Genomic DNA, 13513 nt, shown 5'->3' with positions numbered 1-13513 from the left:
TGTTGGTGTAAGGATGTGCAAGAGTAGGGCAGGGAAGGCAGAGTGATGGGGATGTGATGAGAGGCACAGCAGGATGCAGTTGAGTGTGGTTTTGTACTAACATCACGTGATCTAGTGGGATCATTGAAACATTTGCGACACTATACCCAGGTGCTCCTGACCACATCCCTGCTTGTGACTTCATCTGCAATCTGCAACCAGGCTGTCTTGGTCTCTTGGGGAGGTCTCTTCCGGCCATCAAAAGGGAAGAGAACCTCCCTGCGTGCTGTGTCTCCCTCTATAAGCATATGAAGTCATGGGAGAACCTGGGTACAGCCCTCTGCCTCTGTGCCATCATTGTCAGTGTTTGCAGCTCTCCAATGCTGTAGTAGACTGGCGGCACTATTTCACGTTGACATTCAAATCTATCGTAGCCATGGTCCCTTTAAAGATCTCGGCTGAAAACGCATCATCGATGATGTCACCAGACCCACTCCATCTCATTGGGCTGGGTAACGCGCTGGGCGGGTTTAATAGGCCCCATTAAGGCAAGTTCATTTTCAGCAGCAGGATGGAGTCAGCTGTGGGGTCATGACCCGACACGGACACTGCTCACACCAGACCCTGCCCAGGTAGGCAAAATTCAGGTAATTGTCTCGGCATGAAACATGAAGGAACACTTGGGGCAAGGTAAGTGGGGAGCAACCTGCGCCCATGGAACATTTTTTTAATATATATTTTCAATCTTGGGATGTGGGCATTGCTGGCAGGGCCAGCATTTATTATTAAATCAGTTGGTTTTATTTTTACAACTTTTACTGATACCAGCTTAATGGGCCCAAATTTCCCCAGGAGTTGCTCCTATTTTTTTTGGAGATATAATTTTTTTTTTGGAGTATCTTAAAAATCGCAATTCTCCCCATTTAGTTTGCTCCAGTTTAAGTGAGTTAGTTCAGTTTCTTTTTAGTTCAAAAGGGGGCGTTACCAGCCACTTAATGCCTGTTTTGGCCATTTTTGATTCAGTGAGCTTGGATTTATTGTTTCAAGTTTTGAGTCCTTTCAATCTTTTCCGTTTGGTAGGCTGCGCCCATCTTCAGGATTTATCGGCGGGGCACAACGAGAAACTCTTGCACAAGCAAAGCACTCATTTCACCGAGACTGCCCCAATCCGGCCCCCAAACAGCGGTCAACGTTAAACAGATGAGCCTGCCCAGGTCCCATCCTACTCGCATCTTGCCCCCAATCTCTGCTTTCCTGTTACCCCCGCTCCCCTGATCATCTCCGAGACAGTCCCAAGGAACACTTGATGGCCTCAGTCAGTGAGAGCAATCAAGGCTTCGACGACATTTCCCAGATGCTCCTGGAGATTATGCTCTGCTGCACTTCGGGAAATCTCCATCTCGTTCATAATGAGTTCAACATCTTTCTTCTTGATGGTCACTTTTGCCAGCTCCTTCTCCCTTTCTTGTTTGGCTTGCTGTTCCTGGGATCTCCTGTCTCTGATGACGGACATTGCCATCTCTAGGTCCGAGCTCAGGATCTCCTTCTCCTCCGCATAGTCAGTCACCCGCTCCAGGAGCCCATTTGGCCAGGGGCAGCATGTTTCGGGCCCCTCCCACACAGCCTGCAGAGATTCGGGGGCTAGGAGCTACTGCACATGCGCGCACACTCTAGCGCGCATGTGCAGAGCTCCCCGCACTGTTTTCAACGCCGGGACCTGGCTCCGCGCCCCCCACTGGATGTGGTGCGCTACGCCAAGGCTAAAGACGTCCTGAGGAGCGGGGAGAATTCCTCGGTAAGTTTTAGGCACGCTTTTTGTTCCAGAACGTCGGTGCACCCTTCTAAGTGTCGCGGCAAACTTGGGCCCTTTATTTCCGGATTTGTTAAGAAATGAATTCAACTTCTCAGACTGCCATAGTGGGATTTAAACTTGCGTTCTCGGAATGAGAAGCCCAGTCTCTGAATTAAAAGAAAAAGTAAGACTTGCACTTGTATAGCGCCTTTCATGACCACCGGACGTCGCAAAGTGCTTTACAGACAATAAATAACTTTTTATTGAGTGTAATCACTGTTGTAATGTGGGAAACACGGCAGCCAATTTGCACATAGCAAGCTCCCACAATCAGCAATGTGATAATGACCAGATAATCTGCTTTTGTTATGTTGATTGAGGGATAAATATTGGCCAGGACACCGGGGATAACTCCCCTGCTCTTCTTCAAAATAGTGCCATAGGATATTTCACGTCCATCTGAGAGCAGGCAGGGCCTCGATTTAACATCTCATCCGAAAGATGGCACCTTCAACAGTGCAGCACTCCCTCAGCACTGCACGGGAATGTCAGCCTAGATTTATGTGCTGGAGTGGAACTTGAACCCACAACCTTCTGGCTCAGAGGCAAGTGTGCTACCCACTGAGCCACAGCTGACACTGTGGGCCCAAGTTTCCGATGCTGGAGAAAACGGCGCACCTCCAAGATTTACGTGACCTGCCTGGGATTAAAAAGTGCGCCGAAATCCTACCGAGGAATTCTCCGGTCGTCCTGGTGCATAGCGTGGTGCAGCAGAGTCTCCCTGGGGCGGAACAAGCCGATCGCAGCCTGCAGGGGGGCGGGGCTAGGGATCAGCGTTCTTCTGAGTGCCAGCAGCGTTATGCAGGCGCGTTGGAGCATGCGCGCCTGCGCAATGGCTCAGCAGGGCGTTTTTCCCCCAGTCTGTTTTAGAATGGTGTGGGTACTGGGGAGGGATGGAGGAGTGTGGGAAGGGGGAACTGGGGAGGTGATCGGTGGGGGAGGAGCGTGGCAAGGGATGGAGGAGCGTGGGTTGAGGGGCACTCGAAATGATCGAAGGGCCGGGGGGGGGGAAGAGCAGGGATGCCTCCGTCCAGCCTCCCCCCACACCCCCACCCCAAACACTGCCACGCGTTCAGCCCCCACACCCCCTCCTGCGTTCAGCACCCCCCCCCCACCCTCCTCCTGCGTTCAGCCCCCCCCCCCACTCCCCGCGGCGTTCAGCCCCAACCCGCCCCACACTCCCCACCCCCGCGTACTGCCCCACCCCCTCCATATCTGCCTCGTGTTCACCCCCCCCCCACAGAACCCACCCCCACACAACCCCCGACCCCACACAACTCCCCCACTCCCACTCCACACAACCCCCGACCCCACCCAACCCCCCACCCCCACACAACCCCCCCCACTCCCACTCCACACAACCCCCCCCACACACAACACCCCCCCCGACCCCACACAACACCCGCCCCAGCCACACACACAACCCCCCTACACTGCACCCCCCCCACACACACACCCCCCCACACATACACACACCCCCCGCGTTCAGCCCCCCGACACACACCCCCACCCCACACCCACGACACCACCCCCCCACCACACACACACACACACCCCCAACCCTCCCCCCCCCCCCCCCGACTGTCAGATACAGCGACACTGACAGAGACACCTTCCCTTCACATAAAGGTAGGACTTCTATTTTTTTATTTTTTATTGATTGGTTGCTTATTACTTTGGTCTTGATGCTTTAGGTGCAGCGTTCCTTCTATTTTTTATTAAGTAATTGCTTATTACTTTTTGTGCTTCTTAAATGTACTGCTTTGTTTTGTGTTTACTGCTTTAAATATATTTTGCTTCTTTAATGTTGTTGTGAAGGTGTTTATGGAAAATCCTCTAACTTCCCTTCTCCCCCCCCATGTTGTGGTGTTGATTGTCCTTTGTGTTTAATGCTTCCCACCCGCAGTCTCTGGCTGTGCCTGCACTAAACTTATCTCTAGGTCAGGTTTCTCAGAACTTAAAAAATTGGACACTTACTCCATTCTAAGTTAGTTTGGAGTAAGTTTTCGCTGCCAAAACTTGCAAAACAGGCCTGAGTGGCTGGACACGCCCCCTTTTGGAAAAAAAATACCTGAACTGGAGCAAACTAAGTGCCGAGAATTGCGATTTCTAAGATACTCCAAACTAAAATAGTTGCTCCAAGAAAATTGGAGCAACTCCACCCGAAACTTGGGCCCCCTATTGCTAGTCCACTAACCTACCCACTATACAACTGTACTGAACCATAGCCAGGAGTCAGTGCCTTCAGGAGAGCAGACAGGGATGAAAAAGGAGAGCAAAAAAGATATGCTATTGATCCTTACTTCTAAAGACAGACCTCGTACATTTATACAGTCATGGGATTTCCCCAGTTTATTTAATCTCCTGTGTGAATCACATAAGCACAGGAAACAGTGAAGAAAATTAACTTGATTATCCTGCTGCATATCAATCATGGAAACAGGGTGAAATAGTTTGAATATAATAGCGGACAGTATTGCCTTGATTGAAAGCTGCAAAATGCTGTGGCTGCCTCAGATTTTACAGTTAGCTTTTCTCCTTTATGCCATCACCCAACCTTATCAGCAGTCACCACAAGCGGACACGGCCAAAAGCACAGCTCCTGAAATCTGAGGCCACAGATTTGCACACGCATCAAAACTGGGGAGCCAATACATGGCAGTCATGTCATCACAAGAGAATACTGTACTTGCAAACATGATTTAATTTAGAAATGTTGACATGGAAGTTTTAAAGAGAATGATCATTTTTTAAATTATTGGGCTCGGATACAATTTTTGATTTAATTGTTAGTTTTTGAAGGATGATTATATTTCCTCCAGCAGTCAATTAAATTAGAAAACAAGAATCAGTCTGTCTGGTCCTGTGATGTAGAAACCTGAATATAGGCCGTACAGCTCCGTGACAAGGGCTATTTGCCGTCACCAACATGAATGCGAGGGTCCAATGTACACATCTCAAGCTATAAAAAAAGACTAAAAATGCAGCTGTAAAGTACAAAATGTCTATTGATATTATTTTTTTACTCATTTAAGAGAAACTGTGAAGCAGAAAAATTAAAAATCGGAAAAAGAAAAGCAGGCCTTGAAGTTCCACAGATGCTCTCTTGGTCTCCCGCCACAACCTATTCAGCTGCTTATGTCGTTGTTTAGGAGGTTCTGCCGATCTCCCGCCAAAATTAGGGCAGGAGACGCCATCGCCCACCCCTCCCTGCGGAATTTCCGCACCTCTAGATTGTGTGAGTAATGTTAAGGGGACAAATATAAGAAATAGGAGCAAGAGTAGCCATACAGCCCCTCGAGCCTGCTCCGCCATTTAATACGATCGTGGCTGATCCGATCTTGGCCTCAATTCCACTGTTCCCCATAACCCTTGACTCCCCTATAGTTCAAGAATCTGTCTATCTCAACTTTGAATATATTGAATGACTCAGTCTCCACAGCTCTCTTGGGTAAAGACTTCCAAAGATTCCCAGCCCTCAGAGAAGAAATTCTTCCTCATCTCCATCTTAAATGGGCGACCCCTCATTCTGAAACTATGCAGCCTAATCAGTTCTGATGGATGGTCTGCACTTGAAACATGAACTCGTTTTGTTTGAGGTGGACGACCAGCACCCATTTCTTTCAGGATTGCAGTTCACCAATGTTCCCGTTATTAGTAAATTGAAAATGCCTGCGTTCAATTCATGCGCAAGTCTCACTGAGGACCCAGAAATGATGCAAAAATATTTAAAAGGAACATCACTCTCAATACGTTCCTCAAGATTTGTGCAGGGTTTGTTCCTTTTTATTTCCATGGGTGCTGGAACAACAACAACAACTTTTATTTATATAGCGCCTTTAACGTAGTTAAAGTCCCAAGGCGCTTCACGACACTTAATTAGGCAATGTTTACAGTTCTTTTTTAATGTAGTGTTCTTGGTGAGACATCATTTCCATAGGTCTGACATGGTTACGAAAATATATAAATGACCCAATTGCCCAACCCTGTGGTGTCTGTTGGGTCAGGCTGCCTTTCTATCAGTGCAGGAGCGCAGATGTATTTGACTTGACTGCAAAGTCGGCCCTTATATGTAGTATTCACGAAGAATGGTAACATTTGCTCCTATGTACAGAATATCTTATTCATTTCAAAGGCAATGAGTTTGTTTTTAATAGAAAGGAGTTTTATGCTAAACTTCAATTAAAAGCAATTTTTCAATAAACTGAGCCAAATTTGCAAAGATGTTTTTCAACATTCCAGGCAAAATTCAAACGTTAGCAATCTCCATTACTTTTACCACTATTTTCCCCTGCGACTTTTCTATTCCCCTCTTTTTAAAATGCTGACTCGTCCTGGGAATATGGTTCCACGGGCACCCCATGGTGCATTGACCAAGTATCCATTCTTTGTGTACGAGTCGAGAAGGTGGGTGTTGGAGAGCTACTCAAGCACAATGGCATTGCAGCTGACTGCAATCCCATTCTGATTTCATAGCCATTCACAACACATTGTAGTCAAAGTCTGTAATTAGAATGAGGTTAGCAGTGCCCAGTTTTGTCCAATTTGCAGGACTATGAGAAAAGAGCGGGGAAGTGGGACTAACTCTTTCAAAGAGCTGGCACAGGCACAATGGGCTGAATGGTCTCCTTGCAATGATTCGATGATTCTATGATTTAGTTAGCGGCAGTACTTTTAGATCCAGTCAGGGAATGGAAGCAATTTTTAAGACGTTGACTGTGGTTCAGATCTCCGTACCAAACTTACTTAGATATAACAGTGCAGATTTGGAGATTTCACCCTCCCATGGAAGTCAATGGAGAGTATTATTGGGCAAAGTATTAAACTGGCATCTCGTGGGTTTGCCATCCGGCGAGTTATGCTAAAATTACCCCCGTAGACTCTGTTTTTGAAGCGAGCTGGATTTGGTAATGCAAATGCCAGAATTTGATTTAAACACAGCCAATACAACAACAACTTGTATTTATATAGTGCCTTTAACATAAGAAAACGTCTCAAGGCGCTTCACAGGAGCGTTAGCACACAAAATTTGACACCGAGCCACATAAGGAGATATTAGGGCAGGCGGCCAAAAGTTTGTTCAAAGAGATAGGTGTTAAGGAGCGTCTTAAAGGGGCGGAGAGGTTTAGAGAAGGAATTCCAGAAGCTAGGGTATAGGCAGCTGGAGGCACGGCCACCAAAGGTGGGGCAATACAAATCGGGGATGCTCAAGAGCTAAAGGCAACAGTGACATGCACGTAATTGTGACATTTTTCGTACTTCGAAAAACAAGAAAGCCCTTCTCAGTCGAAGCAACAAAACCTCAGAGAATCTCAATTACCAACGCCCCGAGCTCAGATTTCAGCTTTGACTCCAGACTCTGCCTTATTCTTATCCATATAAACAGCAGCTTTAGAAAATAAGGAGCAACACCTGCAGAATCCTGGTGCCTGTCAACAAGAATTGAATGGATCATTTAACATGAATTTAAAAAAAAAGATTACCTCAAACAGTAGCGAATGGAGTCAGACATTTCAGCCAAAGGTTTGCTGAGGCTCACATGTGAACCTGGAATCCACTGTCCCATCTCCTGCGTTCTAACCTGCCATCCATGACATTTCTAAACTGCTTGCATCTTGGCTTGCCACCGTGCTGTAGGTCAAATTACTCTTAGACTCTGTTTTCAGCTCGCTCAAGCACACTCGCCCAGTGGTTGCCTCTATTGTTTGAGCTTTTGGCTCTCACATGAATGATCCCAGCTGCATTGCTCCCCAGTGTGCGCATCTATGTGTACACAGTTACAGCTTCACCATCTGATCCCATTCGCAATAAGGCCATTGGTATTAATTCTATCTGGTTATTAGTGCTGCAACGTCAAGTGCAGCATTGAACAAGAGTCGGTCACAATGCCTGCTTTATGTCTTGTATCGTTCTGGAGGGGGAAAAAAAACTCAACCCTTTAAAATTGATGAGGACCAAGGATTTCTTTCTTCTGGGTGTTCTTCCAGGTCCACAACAACCTTTGCCTTTCCTCTAAAAGTCCGAGTAATTCCATTCTGGATTAGGGTGATTCAGAAGCTTTTGGAAGGAAGTCTACCACTCTTTTCTGGAATTGTTGAACTCTCTGTGTACACCTGATCCCCACTGTGTCCTCTGCCTCAGGGCAATCATATCATGTGTAATGTGGACTGATTCCTCAAGCGATTAAACCTATTTGCAACACAACAGAGATTGTTTGATATTTTGAGGTGATAAACTGAAGCCTGGCATTGTCATAGACATACCTCAAGGAAATTAAGTCAACCTCTGTAATAAGGTGTATTGATCAGAGTGTTCGAGGGATTGGATATTAGACTGGTCATCCTTCCCTGTGAGGGAAAACACTTCTCCACCAGATGGGAACCTGGATAATTACACTCCGTCCAAAAGATCCATGGGGGCGAAATTGCACCGCTCCCCGATCGGGGACGGTACCCTTCCGGGGCCGGGACATTTATTGCCCGGCCTGGAAGTCCCACCCCCCGATGTGGAATTGGGCCTACCGCCCCTCAAAGGAAATGGAGTTCTGTCTCCGGCGCTCCGCTTCGTTTGGGAATGGTCCCGGGGTGGTAGTGCGGCACTTCCATTCTGCACGGCCCTTTGGTGGCAGCCACTAGGCCACCATGGCAGCGCGAGACCGGGCCAGCAGCCCAGCACCCAAAAACAGAGTGACCGGCTGCATGACGGCGGCCCGGACCACGCTAGGGCCACCATCGTCGTGCCGACCGGAGAGTCGGTCGACGAAAAAAGATGGTGGCCTGGGACGCTGCAGGCTTCCCTTTTAGACATGAAGCTGGAGCAGCCATCCGCCCGTGCCAGCCTTGCGGCCCGCATGGCTATTTCCCCCGTGGGGCGGTGAGGGGAGTCAGCGCGAGGCGATGAGGGGAGTCGGCGCGCACGGAGCTGATGTCATCGCCGGTTGCGCGGCGGCCCGGGACGCTAACCACCTCCCAAACCTCTGTGGCAATTTCCCGGGAGGCGGTAGCGCCCCCCCCCCCCCCTCCCCGGGGGAAAACTGCCTTGCTTCCCATTTGCGTCCCCCCCCCCCCCCCTCGGAGGCACTAACTGGGCGCAAAAAAGGGACAATTTTGTCCCCATGGGTTTTTAACCTCAGTACACAACAATCCCATCACCTGCATAAAGCAAAAGCTCAGCCAGTTTTCTTGTTGCCGATGTATGATAAGCTATTTCCTTAAGTATAAATTAGATATTGTGAGGAGAGATGGCTATTCTCCTTCATGCCTCCCCAGGAAAGGAATACTCCAGGTCAGAACATTTCAATTCCTTCAATCGTAAATATTTGTGGAAAAAAAGCAGGCTAAAAGAATGACAAATTAGAGGTTTTGGGGAGTGGCAGTAATGCTGGGAAATTAAAGCTGAAGGCTGAAATGTGATCTTTCAATGGCAAACTCAAACCTCTGGGGAGATAGTAGGCCCAATATTACGGTCCTTGGGTCTATTTCCTCAGTCAATACTCACAGAACAATTTGGTATTTTCTCCAGAGTAACTGAAAGGAACAAGCACATGGGATCGCTGCCTTGCAAGACAGAAATGTTGCCTGTAGATGGACACTACTTCAAGACTGTAACAATGGCAGCAGACAGGCCAGGCCACTAAAGTTTGCAACAATTGTGATTTTGAATAGTTTGAAACTGCTGATTGAATAACTCAAGTGATGGACCGTGAGCATTAATAAGAAAGACTAAAACAATTAGCTTATAATCCTGCCGCTATGGCTTACCGTGTGTAGGCTGAGAGTCTTCCAGGTATGTTGTGTTTGTTTTTTCAGGATCATCGTTAGCCCTAGAAAACAAGATTTCAGAGATGAGAGAACTATTGGAGAAATACACCGGCTTTTAAAGCCATCTATAGCTAAGATCACTTCCCTTTTAAAAGGACAATTCAAGCTCATTCATATGTATGGAATATCTCAGTAACTTGCATTTATAAAGCACACCTTAATATCTAGCAATTCACCTGCTGGACATAACCAAAGTCAATAAATAGCGAGGACAATGTTCATGCCAATTCCTTTCTATCCAGGAAGTCCATGCACCAACAACATCCTGTCCATCACGGCATTCCCATATCTGAAGAAGAAACCACTTGAGCTATCTCCCATTCTCAGCAGAGCGAGTGAGTTGCGTACCATTTTTTTTTGCTCCTAAAACATTGACCAGTTGGTTAATTATGCCAGTATTAACGTCGAGTTCTTCGAGATTTTTAAAAATTCTATGCAAAACTCTGGCAGGAACTGGATCAAATGACTCAAAAGATTAAGGGCCCGAAATTGATGCACTCTCAGCTGACAATCCTCCTCGGGTTCGGCCCAGTGCCAGATTCGATCTGGGCGGGAGGGGAGAGCCGCCGGGAACCGCCTGCTGACGTCAGCAGACGACCGAGTGGCTTAAGTGAACTCCCGCCCGTCGAGATGCCAGATTGGTGCGGGCGGGAGTCGGCGCCAGAACGGGGGTGGACCGCTGTGAGGAGGCTGGGCTGTCCTCGACGGTAGGTATCAAGAGCTGAAAAAAAATAAGGTGAGTAAACATTTTTTTCTTTACAGGGACTTACCTGTATGGGTTCCCCTGAAGGTGTTCCGGTGTTTTTTTTAATGCTTTTTCTTTGCAGGTCCTCCATGGGCCCGACTCCATCCTCAGCGGCACTTGGGCAGCAAGAGCCTTTGCCACAGAGATTGGGAGCTCCCGCCAACTGCCGCCCAGATTGGCGGCATAAGTCTATCATTTCTCGCCCGCTGCCCTTTGAAGGACCTTTTTGATGAATATCCCGCCCAAAGTACTGTCAGATACCGTGCCGGCTATCAGTAGTCCTTTGGGCGGCACTTGGGCAGGTGGGGACTTTCACCAAATTCGGGCCCTAAATCTCATGTCAGGTCCCTTCTTTTGCCAAAATAAGGCTGGTCTCATCAGAGCTGAACAGATGTGTATAACAAGACCTTTTTTATTATTATGTGCTATGGAATGATCTATCACAATATGTTATGACATCAACTACTTTTACTATTTAAATGGTAAAGTACAAATAATCTATATTTAATAGTTTGCAGAGACCAGAATAATTCCTAATCCAATCATTTCATATCATCCCTTTACACAGTTTGATGACAGCACAGTAAAACATTCCATGTTGCCAATCAAGTCCCATATCTGCATGTTGCTGAGGAAATGATAATATGATGGGCTCTTCCTTGAATTTGGTTTAATTGTACTCCAATTTAATCAATGTGACAATCACAGTTTACATTTAATTTTAACTGCTCTTGGAACCAACATTATCTCACATTTGAGTTAATTTGACACCCTGCTGCATTTCACTGAAGGAGGTACAAAGTGCTACCAGCCTCCATACAAACACGGCAACACACTTGAAACAAACACGGGCAGCATTACTTTCAGGCCTCAATGAAAATGGTAATGGAAACGATCAGTGACAGAATGGAACCATGGAGCATTGCTGACCCATGCTGTAAAGCTAGATCATTCAGTATAATATTAGGTGTCGCTATATGTCAGTAGAACAAGAACTGCAATCCATTTCTACTGATGCTGAACTAATCTAACTCTACACTTCCAGGAATACAAGGTGGGACGTGCAGTATCAGAGATGTGGCTGATGACGACTTCTCTCCCTTGGGGGTTTTGACAGTAGGACTTATATTTTGTAAACACTCAATAGATGTTCACATTACTTTAAAGGGACCATGTCATCAGTGTAAAAGGAGCTGCAAGACACTTTACATTGTTTTGAAAAATGACATTGTGTAGTTGTTTATATTTTTTCCTCCAATTTAAATATGGGCTGGATTTTCGATGGGCTTGCCCCTCTGCTAGCGCCGCGGAGGGGCGGTAATGGGTTTGGAAATGATTACCGCCCGGGCGGCCAGCCGGGAAATTTGATGCTGGTTTTGTGGCGGCACTGAGCAGTGGCGCCTGGGAACATGGAGCCGGTGTGCAATGCCCCCGTTATTGGCCCGATCTCGAAATTTTCTTTTGCGCTGACTCTGTAGCGCTCCGTAGCCAACCCGCCTGAGAAAGTGGGCGGTCAGAGCTGTCCCGGCGGCGGTGAGGGAAGGAATGACTGCATGAGGTAAGTGTGATTGTTTCTTTTGTTTTAATTTTGCAATTTATCTTTATGTGGGGTGAGCAATATATCGGAAATGTTTTTTGTGCTAATTTTTTTTTTCCCGGGGAAGCCTATCGGGGCGCTCTGAAGCCGACTCTTTAGCAACGGATTTTCAGTCGCTCCCCTGGCCTAGCATCCGAAGAGAGGTGTGGAGCGCCTCCCTTAGCTCTCCGCTCCACTCTCAGTTCACAGCAACCGAATTTGTTGGCTGCCAAAATTTACCGTCTCGCCACCATTAACGCCCTCAGAATCCTCAAACCAAAAATCCAACTCCATGGGCCCAAGTTTCGGCCTCAGTTGCTCCTGATTTTTTGGAGCAACTGGTGTAGAACGGAGTATCTTTAGAAATTCAAAATTCTCGGCATTTAGTTTGCTCCAGTTCTAGTCAGTTAGAACAGCTTCACTTTGGAACAGAATTTGTTTTTCAAAAGGGGGCGTGTCCGGCCACTTACGCCTGTTTTCAAAGTTTCGGCAGTGAAAACTTACTCCAAACTAACTTAGAATGGAGTAAGTGAAGATTTTTGTACCCTCGAAAAAACCTTGTCTACACTTTAGAAAATCAGGCGTAGGGAATGGTGGTGGGGGGGGGGTGGTTTAAATGGAAGTTTACAAACATTAAACACTTCAAGTTTTACAAATAAAGAGCCATCATCAATAATAAATGATAAAAACATCAATAAATCAACCAATAATATCAAAAAAAATTAATAAGAAATAATTTTTTTTTTAAATCAATAAAACAAAACATTTTCCACTTACCGACTGCAGCACCGGGAGCCCCCCCCCCAGTGTGTCTCTGTCAGTGTCTCTATCTCTGTCTGTGTGTGTCTCTCACTCTCTGTCTGTCAGTGTCTGTGTTTCTGACAGCGAGGGGAGGGGGAGGAGGGAGAGAGGGGGGGCAGGGAGGCAGAGGGATGGGGGGGAGGAGGAGTAGGAGAAGGGGGGGGAGAAAGGAGAAGGTGGGGAGGGAAGAAAGGAGAAGGAGGGGGGGGGGGGAGGAAAGGAGAAGGAGGGGGGAAGAAAGGAGAAAGGGGGGGGAGAAAGGAGAAGGGGGTGGGAGAGGGGGAGAGAAAGGAGAAGGAGGGGGGAGAGAAAGGAGAAGGAGGGGGGGAGAGAAAGGAGAAGGAGGGGGGGGGAGAAAGGAGAAGGAGGGGGGGGAGAGAAAGGAGAAGGAGGGGGGGAGAGAAAGGAGAAGGAGGGGGGGGAGAAAGGAGAAGGAGGGGGGGGGAGAGAAAGGAGAAGGAGGGGGGGGGGAGAAAGGAGAAGGGGGGGGGGGAGAAAGGAGAAGGAGGGGGGGGAGAAAGGAGAAGGAGGGGGGGGGAGAAAGGAAGAAGGAGGGGGGGGGGAGAAAGGAGAAGGAGGGGGGGGGAGAAAGGAGAAGGAGGGGGGGGGAGAAAAGGAGAAGGAGGGGGGGGAGAAAGGAGAAGGAGGGGGGGGGGAGAAAGGAGAAGGAGGGGGGGGGAGAAAGGAGAAGGAGGGGGGGGGAGAAAGGAGAAGGAGGGGGGGGAAAAAGGAGAAGGAGG

General features: G+C 47.7%; 1 protein-coding gene across 1 annotated transcript in view; it reads right to left on the bottom strand.

Moving 5' to 3' along the window:
* Positions 1-13513, bottom strand: part of cbarpb (CACN subunit beta associated regulatory protein b) — a 187873-nt gene that overhangs the window by 75291 nt on the left and 99069 nt on the right. Inside the window, exon 3 of the mRNA XM_070861086.1 lies at positions 9592-9653. Within this exon, the coding sequence (XP_070717187.1) occupies positions 9592-9653 (62 nt within the window). The remainder of the gene's footprint in view (positions 1-9591; positions 9654-13513) is intronic.

This window comes from Pristiophorus japonicus, chromosome 18 (genome assembly GCF_044704955.1).
Source record: "Pristiophorus japonicus isolate sPriJap1 chromosome 18, sPriJap1.hap1, whole genome shotgun sequence".
In the NCBI taxonomy this organism is placed as follows: domain Eukaryota; kingdom Metazoa; phylum Chordata; class Chondrichthyes; family Pristiophoridae; genus Pristiophorus; species Pristiophorus japonicus.
Note: the sequence above shows the minus strand (reverse complement) of the source record. Positions and strands in the feature narration are given on the sequence as shown.